The 16,074-nt window shown below is 35.6% G+C and overlaps 1 protein-coding gene across 1 annotated transcript; it reads left to right on the top strand.

Moving 5' to 3' along the window:
- Positions 1-354: 354 nt before the first annotated feature.
- On the top strand, positions 355-15,854 carry LOC104894056 (hypothetical protein). Its single transcript, XM_010680224.4, has 4 exons — positions 355-646; positions 1,095-1,410; positions 13,758-13,917; positions 15,217-15,854. The coding sequence occupies exons 1-4, from the start codon at positions 455-457 to the stop codon at positions 15,668-15,670; spliced, it is 1,122 nt and encodes a 373-aa protein (XP_010678526.1). The 5' UTR covers positions 355-454; the 3' UTR covers positions 15,671-15,854.
- Positions 15,855-16,074: the final 220 nt, after the last annotated feature.

Here is a 16,074-nt window from a genome sequence, read left to right as displayed (position 1 = left end):
AAAAATATTGTCACTTAAAATACAAATTATAAAAAGTTTGGTTTTAAATTCGGTTTGGTTTTTATCTTGGTTTGATTTAGTTTCATTTGGGTTTGGTTTGGATTTTGGAAATGAAAAAAATTGGTTTGTTTTGGTTTGGATTTTGAAAGATAAAAAAATCCGGTTTGGTTTGGTTTTTGGTTTCATATTTTGGTTTGGTTTGGTTTGGATTGAGTCGAATTTCGGTTTGGATTTGGTTTGGAAATTTCAAAACCGAATTTATTTCGGTTTGGTTTGGTTTTGACCTAAAACCAAACCAAAAACCGAACTTACACCCCTATTATTAACACTCCACGTATCTTAATTTTGATGGCCCGCTCAACTGATTTTTTCATTCGTCTTGCGGACAGTGTACTGCTAATTCAAAGCCTAAGACCTCATTTTATTTTCTGAGAAATCAATCGATCGTTTAATTATGGCTCTTCCAGGAACAATTCGATTCTCCCCATCTAAATTACCACTTCAATTTCAACTACTTTCATTTGTACCATCTAAACCCACTTTATACTCAAAATCACTTACTTTTAAACATTTAAGAGTTAATGCTTCAACCTCAATTGGTTCTTCCAATGTCTCCATTTCTGATAAGCCCTCTACTTTGAGAAAGGTAATAACTTTTTTTAGTGGAATTCGTTTAATTTGCTCTTACATTGTGTACAATTTGCTAACTTTTTTGTCTATTTAATTGGGTGGTGGTGTTTTAATTTGTGAGGGTATCTGATTGCAATGGTCACATTATTGGGTTTTAATCATTATCATGTTATTGAATTTTAAGATGTTGAAATTTGGAAATTAGTGTTTCTAGATAGAAGAGAACAAAGGCAGAGGTTCATGTAAATGACCCTCGTAAATAAAATCTTGGCTCATGCAGTCGACCTTATATTAATGGGATTAAGGCTCTAACATTGTTGTCGTTGTTATTTGTATTTGTAGATAGGGAAGCGGTATGCTGCCAATGCTGAAATTTTGTTAATTTGCATAATCCTTTTGAAATTACTTTTTTTTGGGTGTATGTGTTCTTCTTCTCATTAGTATTCTGTCATATTTAATTTCAGAATGATTGTTGGAAATGGAAATTCAGTGATAAATCCATCAATATTTATTTTGAGGAACACGAAAAGGAGGGTTCTCAGCCTACTAAGAATTTGCTTATGATACCCACAATTTCTGATGTTAGCACAGTGGAAGAATGGAATTTGGTGGCTTCAGACATTTTGCAACGGGATGGTAATGAAAATTTGAGGGCTACGCTTGTTGACTGGCCCGGTCTGGGAAAGTCTGACCGGCCAAAGCTGGATTATAATGCAGATGTCATGGAGAAGTTCCTGGTTGATCTGATTAATTCTCCTGGCAGTCCTGCTTGTAAATCAGGTGTGCGCAAATAGGTATCTTTTACGCAGTTATAATTCAAACCTGGCTATTTAGTATTTAAAGTTATTGTGTCATTGTTTGCAAGTCTGATGGGATAACTTTGCACATACCTTTTATCTTTTTGATCTATTATAAACATTTGATAGGTGATTTGAAGATAGGGTAGTGTGCTAATTGTGCTGGTGGGCGATGGACTATGATACTTAAAGACGCCCATGTTTAAGGGTTGTTCTTTTATCTCTTGGAGTACTTGGGCGTGGCCCAAGTTAAAGATTCTAAGTGTCTTAGTGTTGAAAAGTAAGATGAAGGCTGTTTCTTTTCACTGTAATGAGTTAGTTTTAGGAACAATAAGTTCGAATAAGTTTAGATATGGGTGAATAAATTCCAAAGAAGGCTAATAAGTTTAGATAAAGGCAAACCGAGCTCAACTCACAATTATTGTGGGTAATCATAAAGGCTAATAAGTTTAGATAATTGGTGACCAAGCTCAATTAATTGCTTGTTTAGATAATTATGGGGGCTAATAAGTTTAGAGAAGGTTTTTCAGTCTAAATAATGTAGGACCAAAGAGTTCTTGCAAGATACTCATTTGTTGCTGAAGTGACTATTTCGTCTTAGGAAAACTTGATATTGATATTTCAATTATCAAATGCGTAAACGAAAGTGCATTAAATGACACAACACATGGAACTTTTGACTACCATAAAGATCACATTAATATACTTAAAGGTATAGTGGACTTCTAAAGAAATCTTACCTTTTGTTGGTCAAAGACTAATGTCCTCCTCTGATTTTGTAGCTGGAGATTTCACTTTTAATGTCATTTAATGTACTTTTCTTCAAATAATGATAATTTGTGTATATTTCAGTTTTTTGTAATCATTGTTGAATATATTTTCATTTGAACACCTCATCGATGTTAACTGCCTTCAAGTGCTAATGAATCGGGTGTTTGAAAACACTGGGCTAACAGGATCTAGGTTGTCGATTACCCATACTTATGCTAAAAAAACAAGGCTAATCATAAGATATCTAAACATTGTATTTGAGGCATTCCTATACAATGAAGGAGCCCTAAAAGCATAGGAGATGTGACTTGCCAGAGTGACGTGAGTTGTCTAGTGTCTTCATGGCACCAAGATGATGTTTGTGTGGCATGTTCACTTGCAAATTAATGTGAGACAGTGAGGGAGAGATGATGGAAGCTTTTACTTCTTTTTTCTCCCGAGAGAGAAGAGCATTTACTTTGCGGGTAATGGGTTGCACATAAAAGTAAAAGTATTAGGGTAGCTTGCAAGTACCCAAACTGTCTTGTTCCTTTTGCTTTTCCCTTTTTGTTGAATTTTGACTCATTAGAAGCAATCACCTATTAACAGTTACTATATCTTCTAACTAGCAGTACCAACTGAAATCTTATAGAACGCCAGATGAATTATATGACCATTGGTGGCGTTCTCCATATCCACTCTTGCATTCCCCATCAAATTAGATCCTGTACCATGTAATGTTGTCACCCATAGTTGGATATATGTATTTAGATTCTCCTTTGTTTTATGAGTCCTTTTATTGCTCACACTTTGACTTCACAAACATGATATGACTCCTGTAAGGGCTATAGCCTAAGCCAAACCTCTAATGCGTGCATTGTGCTCCCAGGAACACAATACGAAAATGAATATTTTGACTGTTGAAATGGAACATTACAAGAATTCATTTACAAAAAAGAACATTTTATTGTTGAAGTAGAACATTACCAAAATCCAATTACGAAACGAACATTTTATTGTTGAAGTGGAACATTACTAGAATTCAATTACTTAAATACATATGCTTATCAAATATAGAACATATTTTCAGGGAAAATAGAACATATTTTTTGGTGGAAAATAAGTGTTAAAAGAACATTTTTTAAAATAAAACATTTGCTTATTGAAAATTGAATAATTTTCACGAAAAATAGAACATAATTTATGTTGGTTATTCCTCCTTATTTGGAGAAGATGTAATTAGAAAAGAATAAGAGAAATAAAAGGAGAGAAAAAGGAGAGAAGTGAGAAATCAAGAAACATTTATTGGCAAATTATTTTGCGATAATTTGCATCATTAGTTTCTTAGTAATAAGCTAATTATAAATATGTAATCAGATTGATAGTTAATATATTCAGAAATTGTGACATTGTAAGATAGTTCATATTTATTGAGAAACATTACATTTTGAGTTATACTATCGAATATTAGTTTATATTTTATAAACACTTTGTGAGTTGTTTTATTATATCATAGAGATATAATTGTTAGCCTATTTTGTTTATACATGAAAGGGAAAACGAATATTATTCCGCTACAAGATTATTTGTGATCTTTCCCAACAGTCTGGTATCAGAGCCGGATACGTACATACACATTGTATGAAACAAAATGGAAGATTGGATGGTTAGCATATCGGGAATGATTAAATTGACGTCTTCCAACTATTCCATGTGGAAGTCTCGCATGGAGGATATCCTTTATTGTAAGGATTTGTATAAACTCATCGAGGAAGAAAATAAACTGGAAAATGAAACCGAAGATGCATGGAAATTGGATAATCGAAAGGCAGTCGCGTTGATAAGACAACATATTAATCAAAACATTTTTCAACATGTTGCTAATGATACAAATGCCTAACAAGCTTTGGAAAAAGCTTCAGTCAATGTATGAGAGGAAGACAGCTTTAAATAAAGCTACATTGGTGAGAAGGTTGGTTTGTCTTCTATACAAAGAAGGTAAAAATATGGCTGAACACATGAATGAATTTCAAGGCATTGTTAATCAGCTAACGAATGTTAGCATGACATTTGAAGATGAAGTCCAAGCCTTATTACTCCTTAGCTCATTACCCGATAGCTGGGAAACTCTTGTTATCTCGATGAGCAATTCAGCTCCCAATGGTAAACTCACTCTTGACATGTTGAAAGATAGCTTGTTCAATGAAGAAGCTAGAAGGAAAGAATTTGCCTCCACAAATAATCAAACTCAAGCACACATTGTTAAAGTCGAGGGAGACCAATTTTTAGAAGCTACCAAAGTCAAGATAAATCGAGAGGCAGATCGAAATCCAAGAAGAGGTTCACTTGCTTTTATCGTCATAAGGCAGGACATAAGCAAAGTGAATGTAAAATATGGAAGCGGAACATGAGATCAAAGAATGACAAGAGTAGTGATAATGAAGACAAGAAAAATGTCATGGCTACAGCAGTTGGTGATGAAGTTTATTTTGTAGGTGATGACTCATGTTATAACCTTACAAATGAATATTGTAGTTGGGTGATTGATACAGGTGCTTCATATCATCTAACTACAAATAAAGATTACTTCACATCTTATACTAGTGGCGATCTTGGCTTTGTGAGAATGGGAAATAATGGATCTTCGAAAGTTATTGGTGTCGAGATGTTTGCTTGGAAACCAATGCAGGGTGTAAGCTAACACTACACGATGTGAGACATGTTCCAGATATTCGGCTGAATTTGATTTCAGCTGGGAAACTTGATGATGAAGGGTATGCAAATCACTTTTCAAATGGAAAGTGGAAATTGTCAAAAGGCTCGATGATTGTTGCTCACGGAAAGAAGCAACAAACCCTTTATGTCACAAATGGGAAGCTCTGCTCACAGTTGAGTTGATTGTAGCTGAAGAACGTTCGACCGAGCTATGGCATAGGCGACTCGGACATATGAGTGAGAAGGGATTGCAAATCCTCACTCGAAAGCAACTCCTTCCTTTGAAGGATGTTAATTTGAAATCATGTGTTGATTGTTTGTTAGGAAACAACATAGAGTTTCATTTCAAAGAAATCCACCATTTAGAAGATCCCGGGTTCTACATTTGGTTCATACAGACATTTGTTTTATGACAGAGAAATCTCTTGGTGGTGCATTATATTTTATTACATTCATTGATAACCATTCCAGGAAAGTGTGGGTCTTTCTTTTAAAAAGTAAAGACCAAGTCTTTGACGCGTTTAAGGAGTTTCATGCAAAAGTAGAAAGAGAAATTGGCATGAAATTGAAATGTGTCCGATCCGATAATGGTGGTGAGTATAGAGGTCCATTTGAAGAATATTGCAGGAAGTATGAGATAAAGCTTGAGAAAACTGTCGCAAAAAACACCTCAACAAAATGGTCTTGCTGAGAGAATGAATCGAACGATCACGAAAAAAGTTCGTTCGATGTTATCACACGCAAAGTTACCCAAATCTTTTTGGGGGGAGGCAGTAAAGACTGCAGTTCATTTGATTAATCTTTCTCCTTCAGTTCCGCTTGATGGTGATGTTCCACAAATGATATGGTCTCGGAGAAACGTTAACCATGAAAGTTTAAAGGTGTTTGGTTGTAGAGCCTTCGTCCATATCCCGAGGGATGAAAGATCAAAACTTGATAGCAAGACAAAACAATGTATTTTTCTTGGCTATCCCGAAGATGAGTTCGGTTATAGGCTATGGAGTCCTACTGAAAGAAAGATAGTCGAGAGTAGAGATATTGTCTTCTTTGAAGATCAAACCATTGAAGACACACAAAAAGTGGAAAAATCAACAATATCCCGTGAAGAATCACCTATAATCATGAATCCAGGTCCTTCTCAGGATATTATTAATGATCACGGGGGAGAAGTACACCAAGAAGATCAACCTCAACATATAGATGATGACGAGGATGATAATAATGCGAATGTGGAACAAATGACACACTAAGAGAGTCAACCACTACAGTTAAGAAGGTCTAGCAGAGATAGACGACTTCCAGAAAGACTTGCTAGTGGTGAGTATCAGTTGCTTACTGAAGAGGGAGAGCCAGAGTCTTATGAAGAGGCTATAAGAGATAACCACTATAAAGAGTGGATGCAAGCCATGCAAGATGAGATAAAATCCAAATCCTTGCATGAGAATCACACATTTAATTTGGTACAATTACCAAATGGTCGACAAGCACTCAAAAATAAGTGGGTGTTAGATTGAAGACTGAAGAAAATAATCCGCAACCAATATACAAAGCAAGGTTGGTTGTGAAGGGGTTCAGTCAGAAGAAAGGTATTGACTTTGAAGAGATATTCTCACGGGTGGTTCAGTCAATACGAGTTGTTCTAGGGATGGCAGCATGCATGGATTTAGAAATTGAACAGCTAGATGTGAAAACAGCCTTCCTACATGGGGATTTGGAAGAAGAAATATATATGGAATAACCTGAGGGATTTCAGGTTAAGGGAAAAGAGCACATGGTGTGTCGTTTGAATAAGAGCTTGTATGGTTAAAAACAAGCTCCACGCCAATGGTATCGAAAATTTGAATCCTTTATGAATGACCATAAGTACCACAAAAGATTTACGGAGGGAGATCTTATCATTTTACTCCTCTATGTTGATGATATGTTAATCATTGGTCATGATACCAATAAAATCGCCAATTTGAAAAAGGCGATGAATAAGTTCTTTGCCATGAAAAACTTAGGACCAGCAAAACAGATACTTGGCATGAAAATCTCCTCTGACTAAAAAAAAAAAATTATGGTTGGCAGAGGAAAGATATATAGAGAAACTACTTAAGAGGTTTCATATGCATAATGCTAAGCCGGTGAGCTTTCCACTTGCAGGTCATTTTAAATTAAACTCTCAACAATGTCCTACAAGTGATAAAGAAAAAGAAGAGATGGATAAAGTTCCTCATGCATCTTGGCACTTTGATGTATGCTATGGTTTGTACAAGACGAGACATTGCCTATTCACTAGGTGTTGTTAGTAGGTTTCTCTCTAATCCAGGAAAAGAACATTGGGAAACGGTGAAGTGGATATTAAGGTATCTACGTGGCACGTCAGAAATGTGTCTATGCTTTGGTCAAGGAGATCCTGTGTTAAAAGAATACACAGATGCAGATATGGCAAATGATATTGATTCGCGAAAGCCAGTTACAGGTTATATGATGACTTTTGCAGGGGGAGCTATATCATGGCAATCAAGATTACAAAAATGTGTTGCTTTATCAACAACAGAAGCTGGGTATATTGGTGTGACAGAAGCTTGCAAAGAGTTTGTGGATGAAGAATTTCGTACAAGAGTTAGGAATTATACAAGAAAATTATATACTTTATTGTGACAGTTAGAGTGCTATTCATCTGGGGAAAAATCCCACCTTTTCATGCCGGTTCTAAACATATAAACGTAAGGTATCATTGGATATGAGAGGTATTTGAAGCCAAGCTGTTGCATATGGAAAAGACCATATTGACCATAATGGCTCAGATATGATGACCAAAGTATTGACCGTGCAAAAGCTTGATATATGTCGAGGGGAAGCGGGTTTATCAAAAAGGAGAAGATGTAAGTAGAAAAGAATAAGAGAAATTAAAGGAGAGAAAAAGAAGGAGAGAAGTGAGAAATCAAGAAACATTTATTGGCAAATTATTTTGCGATAATTTGCATCATTAGTTTCTTAGTAATAGGCTCATTATAAATATGTAATCAGATTGATAGTTAATATATTCAGAAATTGTAACATTGTAAGATAGTTCATATTTATTGAGAAACATTACATTTTGAGTTATACCATCGAATATTAGTTTATATTTTATAAACACTTTGTGAGTTGTTTTATTATATCATAGAGATCTAATTGTTAGCCTATTTTGTTTATACACGAAAGGGAAAACGAATATTATTCCGCTGCAAGATTATTTGTGATCTTTCCCAACAATTTTTTGCTTAAAAATAAACTTAAAACAAACATTTATTGAAATAAAACATTTGCTTATTGAAAATAGAACAATTTTGACTGAAAATAGAACATATTTTTTGCTGAAAAATATGCTTAAAATGAACATTTGTTGAAATAGAACATTTATTCATCGAAAATGGAACAAATTTACTGGGTGCATGGTGTGTATCGTGCTCCTGGGAGCACAATAGAATTTTCGCCAAACCCCTTGCAGAGTTACAGGATTATTTGTTCGCACCTAATGACCTAATGTTGCAGGGGAGCTAGATGTGGTGTTCAAAGGGGAAAATTTGATTGGGATAGATATAAAATCATCAATTTTCCCATTTTTCACAGGGGGGGAACTCCATTCGTTTCAATATTTCATAGGAAAGATAGATTTTGGCAACGGAGTGTGTCATATGGGGCCATTTTACATACTCTACTAGTTCCTCTTTAAATGTAAATGTGTGTTGCAAAAGCAAGATACGGCCATATTTATACGCAATAATAACAAGTTAAACTTAGGTTAATCATCAAATGGTTACTGTAATTGAGTCGAACCATTTTAAGATTCACGTAAGGAGCCTAATGTGATTTATTTTGTCTAATCGTATATCTGAATTAGGTGATTCATATAACCTTTTAAACCTCTAACTATTAATAGTATGAAAAAGATGATTGAAAGAAAATGAAAGAAAGAAGATTATATAGTTATTACGTGTAGGCATGTATAGCTGGAAAGAACATACAAGAGACGGAGAGGAAAGTATCACTTTTCTGTAGGGGGCCTTCCTTAGTACATAAATCAGCTCTTCGATAGGCTCTGCAGGAGGTTACACTACCATGACTAGGTTTTGTGTTTAAGTGTTTCAGACAGAAATGAGAGCAGGAGGGAGTATGTTTCAGGTCAAATATTCTGGAAAATTGTATGAAATTTATAGAAACAACTCTTGACGTGTGCCTTTGCGTTTTGTGCTTTTAATGTGTGCATTCCCAATGTGTTTTTTTGTGTGTGATGTTGAGCACATAATAGTGTAAAACGCGAGCTGGTGTGGACCTAAGCTGTGCAATATGCGATATAAGCTTGTTATTCTGAGGCTTGTAGTGACTATGCTCTATGCCTATATAGGTCTTAGACATTCCTTATATCTTTCTTGGCCTGAGATTATCACTTAAAAAAACTAGGTCACACTTGTTTAGTTTAATAAATGAAATTTGCACATGGCACATGGTAAGGTGCCATCTTCAATAGATGATAGGTGTTGTTTTAATTATTAAGCTTTTTAGGAAGACAAATCCCAAACGTTAGGTCTACTCCTGCTATCTCTTTTCTTTGCAGTCTACTCTTATTAGTTAGTACTATAGGCCTATAACACTCACTTATGTAATTTCCTATACTCTAGTTCTAATGTTGACACAATTTAGTTTTCAGTATTCTAGAAACCATAGATATTTTTTAAGCTGTGGCTTAATCCTCTTGGAGCACTTATGCTAGAACATAATTACTCTAAAATTAGGTGAAATTTGTGAAGACGGAAGATCTTTTGGGGCTACAACATACTTAGGGGTTGTTTGGTTCACATATAGGGAAAAAGATTAATAAATGGAATCGAAGGGAGAGGAAAGTGGAAGAATTTTCAATTTTAAGTCTGGTTTGAATAGGGATTCCTTATTTAAGATAAGCTGCTTGTTATCTAAAAGTGAGATAAAGCAGAAAGGGAATGATGTGAGATTATGGGGTTACAATTCCTCTCCCCCATCCCGCCGGACCGCCCCATTCCCCAACACTTCATCTCTTCCCCCCCTCTGTGGTAGGGTGTCCATATTACCATGAACACCAAATAAGTGCATTAGCACAATGTAACGAATCAACCTAAGGAGAGGGGCATTCTTGGTATTGCATAATTAGTGAGTTTTAATAGTAGCTTGAGAAATAAGTTAGGGAGTTAGTAAGGAAAGAGATTCTATATATATAGGAGATTAGGGAGAGAAAAATTATGTTGAATTTTGATGAGAGTTTTAGTTAGCTTTTGAGAGGTCATTTGGGAGAGAATCAAGCCTCTTGAAAGGTTGAATATCTTTACTTATTGCTGTAATTTTTTTTGTAGCAATCACATCTTCTTCTTCTTCCTAAATTCTTGTCATTAATGGTGTCTAAGCTATGTTAGTTCATAGCGAGATAAGTATATAATTAGGACCTAACCTTTTTTTTCTTCACCATTTAGACTTCACCTTTTTTTTGTCACCGTTAGGGACCCTAAGTCACTTCGGATGGTTAATTGACTTACTACACTTAGTGGTGGCTAGTTTAATTGATATACAAAGCAATTAATTAGAGAAGAGGAAAATGTATAGTTTCTGGATCTAGAATTTTAATTGAAACGTAGAGATTGTAACATTTGCCGCTAGTTTATAAATACTAGTTTAACTTCTTTTGATTAATGTAAGCCAATATTTATCTTGGGTACTGGTGGGATGAGGTTATATGTGCAATTTTTTTTTTTGCAAAAAAAAAAACCTCAAGCTTATATTGCACAGTTTAAATTTTTAATTTGTTTTACCTTGTAAAGTTGCAATTTGAGGATACCGCTTGCTGATAAAACAACGCATACGGAGAACAATTGTTGGTATATGTAAGGGTATAAGCTTTTATTTTTTCTATTTTAAAGAATTGCTGGACTAAATTATGTGCTCAATCTATATGAATTGTCTTCTATGATGTTGAACTGAACTTGGATCACTTAGAAAACTTTGCTTTCTTCATTAATACTTAGGAGTTAGGATTGGTTGGGTTTATATTGAGAAACAAAAAGATTGTAAAACAAGGGATGAAGTATTCAAATTCTATTGCTAGATTTATGCATTTTTGACCTAAATAGTTTGGTTTTGCTTTTTTCAATGGTTGTTTTTATTGCCTTTTCTAATGCTTTTGCTGAAATTATTAAGTACAAGAAAGTTTTTTTTTTTTTTTTTTTTTTCTTAAGTTAGTTTGGTTAAAGGCTGGTTACATTAAAATTGACTTTGGGTGTCAAAAGGTGAAGAAATAAGGTGAAGTACTAATTGGTGAAAAACTTAAAAGGTTAGGTTCCAATCATATGCTTATCTCGTTCGTAGCACACCATCACCATAATTTAACGCACATCGCAACCAATATCACCATCTTGCGTCTCCACGAAGTAGTCGGTAGTCACCACCATCACTTTACTTTTGTTGCTCACTCCCACTTTTTATTATCATCTCAAAGGAAATCCATCACAAGCTCAAAGTTTTTTCTGCACTATCGCGAAGCTCAAGGCTGACTGTGACTGTTGGTCAGACTTGGTGGTAGGTTCTAGCTCTAGAAGCTAAAGCTCGAAGGTGAAATTTGAGCATCATAAGGAGTTCAGTCTTAAGTACTACGGGTTTGATCTGCCACATTCTTATATCCCCCTCTCTCTTTATCTTTGATCAGAGTGAAAATGGATTGGACAGGATGGTGGTAGTGGTGAGGTGGATAAAATGCTGGTGTTACGAAGTGGAGGAAGGCAGTAGTGCTGCAGCGACGACTAGTAGCGGTGACAGACATAGTACAGTTGCAATTGATGATAAAAACAGTTGCTTGTGGTGGACCTGTGGCTCCACAAGTCCATGGTGGTGCTTAAGCTGGTGCAAATATTGGAGGATGAGGTGGTGTTAGCACTTGGGTTGATTCAGCCTGGTGAAAGGAATAAGTAGAATGGAATTTGGGTTATAATTATTTAAGAAATGAACCCGGGGAGGGGGGGGGGGGGGGAAGGTGTAGACCTATGGCTCTTACATACTTCTTATTGCCCAGCTAAGCAATTATAACGTCTCGTGGGAATTTATATATTCTTTAGGGAACCTGGTACATGGAAGTGGGCCTTATTGGCAACATAATCTCTTTTTCTTCCATGAAACTTTGAATCTCTTGTATCTACTCAGAAATAACTAAGCAAGGTCCATATTCTTTCGCACATCCACTTCTTTAGATTTATTTTAATTTAATATTAATATGATCTAGCATTCTCAAAATTGATATTTGTAAGATTATATTGTGTTTATTCTCTTTGAGAGCATTTTATGTTCAAGCATTGTTTAGTCTCGCTTCAAATTTGAGTAAACTTTTTTGACAGATAGATATCTCATTGTTAATCCCAAATAAACCCTTCGTAATTTTGGGGAGTGCATGTGTGGGGGGTAGGGGCTGTTTAGTGTTTATTGCCAGGATTCATTCTTTGGCTGTTTAATGCATATTAAAGACAGTACCTACATAGGCTTATTGTATGATCTGATTATGAAGATAAGCAATATGAATGATATTTGGATTTCTGAAACTTTCTGATGCCTAGAGTGTTCCAAGTTCTGTATAGTGCCGAGTGTGTCCAGGATTTAGTTCATTGTCAAATTGGTGTTTACTGTTCTTTTGATTGGTATAATTGGAAATTTGGATTGTCTCATCTGTATTGAGTACACATAAGCCTAGTACTTAAGTATCTTTAGTGTTCCCCTTGTTTGTATTGCTCATCTCGCCCTAATTAATCAAGTGATACTACAGACTACACTTCCTTCAAAATGCATTTGTTTTGGTCCTCTGCAGTTGCCCGTTTGTTTTCTGGTGTGCCCAAGTGTAGTGAACTGACATAGCTAAAGCAGAATAATGAGGATGATAGAGAAACAAATTGAACTTTGATTAGTGATTGGGAAAATTACAGAGATGATCATAGAATAAAAAGGCTTGCGAGTTGGCCTGATTTACCCGCAAGAGAACTAATTAAGACTAATAGAACTATCATAATATTCAACATGCTTTCTTCTTCTGTGATTTCCACATTTTATACAAAAATCTTATTCTCTTTTTCCTCTCCCTACTGTTACTAATTTCCTTCTTCCTCAAGCTACTTCTAAAGTAACTAATTATGCAATACCAATGGGGCCATTCATTACACCATGTTTATGGACTTGTACGTCTGTGTTTGTCAATGAAAATAGATATTTATTAGTTATCAGATCTCTATTACTGATGCCCTTTTTTGGTTACATTCAAAATTCTAGAATTGCTGATTCCTCTTTTTGATTGCCAGAACTATGTTGCTTGAAGCTGCACATTATTCATTTATTGCTCTGAAATTGATAGGGGATATGTCCTATATGTTTGTGGGTTCTCTTGTAAGGAAACATCCATGAGCTTGAACATGTTGGCTTGTTTTCCAGTGTCCTCTCAGAAAGCAGTGTCATTGCTGGCATATTCACTTAATTCTTCTTTTCTGTTGGACTTCTAATCCTTGTGTTCTGCGGGCTTCAGTCAGTATGGCCTATTCTGCTGTGACCTATTGGTGCTTCATATTGATTACTGTTTGTAGTCATCAAAGTTTACATAGTTTGATATTTAACTTCTAGATCTTATTTTCAACACTTATAATTAAATTGCTTCATGCAAAATCATTATTTATTTGGCTTTTCGGTGCATTTGTCTTCTTTTTTGCTGCCTTGTGCCCTATAATTTATGTATTTATTTATTCATTTATTTTTGCGGTTGAACACCTTATCCTTTACTTGTAAACATAAGAATGAAAATCTTTGTTTCAGCTTATTTTGCTTATTCATTTTCTGCTATGACAGGCAACAATTTGGTGGTTATTGGCGGTGGGCATGCTGCCACTCTCGCAGTTCTAGCTGCAAAGAAGGGATTAGTGAAGCCAGCAGCCATTGTAGCTGTAGCTCCGACCTGGGCTGGTCCTCTTCCAATTGTCTTTGGACGTGATTCCAACATGGAGAGCAGGTAGTAAGTAGTACACTACTAATTGAGGTTATGTTCAGATTTACTTACTTTAGCTTTTGAGTGCTTATCTCAGACATCTGGAAAAAGCAAATGACATTTGATCACAAAATTTCTAATCAGATCACTTTATTTTAGAAAACTTAAATTTCATTTACTATTATTACTAATTAGTACTCCTATATTTTTCTCTGTATTTCTAATTTTTATACCTACGAATTAAAAAATATGTGGTTCTTTCTATCCTACCAAAAATCATACTTCTGTACTCCTTTCATCGTATTTCTACTTCTCACTTTTATGTGGCATGGAATATAGGGAATTGTTTTTGTTAGAAGTAGTATATATAGAGAGAAAAATAGTTGAAGAAATAGAATGGGGAAAAAGAAAAGGTGTTGATGTGATGAAGGGAGAAGGTAACACTATTTATTTTAGGCAAGTAATCTGTAAGAATTATATTGCTCAACTGAAGCCATTTAACTACCTAGGAAGTAAAGAGGAGGTACTTACTGGGTAGGGCTCTTCTTGAATTCTTATTGCCAGAACTAAACAACCAGAACAAACTCTGGCAAAATGTACAGTTTTACAACACTACCAAAGCCAAGAAAATATAAAATTCTCAGCCGAACTAAATCACATTGACTCAATGTAGTACCCTTCATCTGCTGAATTCTATATTTTGTACAAACCTTTTCATGGATGGCTTGTGCCCTTAATATTGAAAATTCAAAGAGCATTATTCTGCTCTTGCCAGACATGATACAAGGTAGCAGACACAGCAGCCATACAAACTTCCCTTCGAAATTGAGATCCTTTATGCCTCTGCAGCCATATGATAATCTGTTGGTGGTTAACAGATGTGACACTGATAGCAAGCCATTGTTTAATAATAGCTATGGGTTAAGCAATATAAAGTATTATACGGGACTTGGTATTTCTTTCACATAGAGTAAAAGCATCACAGTTGTAAATAGACAGAGCATTTTCTGCCTGGTGTGAAGTCAGCATAGCCAACCATATTATGAGTCTATGCTTGGGAACACTATCTGTCCAAAACAAGGTAGCTTTAACTAATAAAGAAAATGGGTGGTTCTTTTTTTTTTTTGGGACATTTCAGTAAAAAAACTGAGAAGTTAACTAGATGAGGCAGCATTATATATCTGGTTTTCATGGTTCCAATTATTGGTTACATGAAACAGAAGTGCAGGTTCTGTTTTTTAATGCATTATACCATTTCTCATCTCTCAAACTCTGGATGTACTGACTACTGATACCTGTCCATGGTCTGTGTGAATATGCTAGGTATGGGCTTCTTAGGGGAACCTTAAGATCCCCAGCTTTGGGTTGGATGATGTATAATGTTCTTGTCAGCAACGAAAATGCGATTCAATCCCAGTACAAGTCTCATGTTTATGTAGATCCTGCAAATGTGACTCCAGAAATTGTACAAAGCAGATATGCATTGACAAAGAAGGACGGAGCTCGATATGTACCTGCGGCTTTCTTGACTGGTCTCTTAGATCCTGTCAAATCTCGAGAGGAGTTTCTTGATATGTTTGCATCTTTGGCAGGGAACGTTCCAGTTCTAGTGATCTCAGCTTCAGGTGCTCCGAAGAGGTCAAAGGCTGAGATGGAAGCCCTCCGAGGAGCTAAAGGGGTTTCTAAGTTTGTTGAAGTACCCGGTGCTCTTCTACCTCAAGAAGAGTACCCCAAGGCTGTCGCTGAGGAAATCCAAAGATTCTTGCTAGAGATGTAAAACTGGGGATGATCTTAAGCCAAGTTATCTAAAAAGCAGGCATGAAGTGTTTTTTTTAACCCACATACCAATATATGAATATATGATTACTGCATGTAAAAACAATATAAGTGTAATTGTGTAACAGAAAGTTGTTCAAAAGTGGATTTTTTATATATATGAAGCCATGAAGGTATACTGCGTATGACTAATAGCATGATAGTTTTGGTGTGTCCACTTGAGAGTTGGAATGGCGAGTCAGGGCAGCAGGTCAACCACCCGAACTACAGCATGTAGGAACTAAAACCGCTAACAATATAAATTTAACTTATCTGAACACCGTGGCGTGAAGAATTCACTGCCCTAAAGTTGAATTTGCCCCGCTACAACACACGGCCTCTTAGCAATCAACCTCCAGGGTTACA

The sequence above is a fragment of the Beta vulgaris genome, chromosome 5 (genome assembly GCF_026745355.1).
Source record: "Beta vulgaris subsp. vulgaris cultivar EL10 chromosome 5, EL10.2, whole genome shotgun sequence".
NCBI lineage: Eukaryota > Viridiplantae > Streptophyta > Magnoliopsida > Caryophyllales > Amaranthaceae > Beta > Beta vulgaris.
Note: the sequence above shows the minus strand (reverse complement) of the source record. Positions and strands in the feature narration are given on the sequence as shown.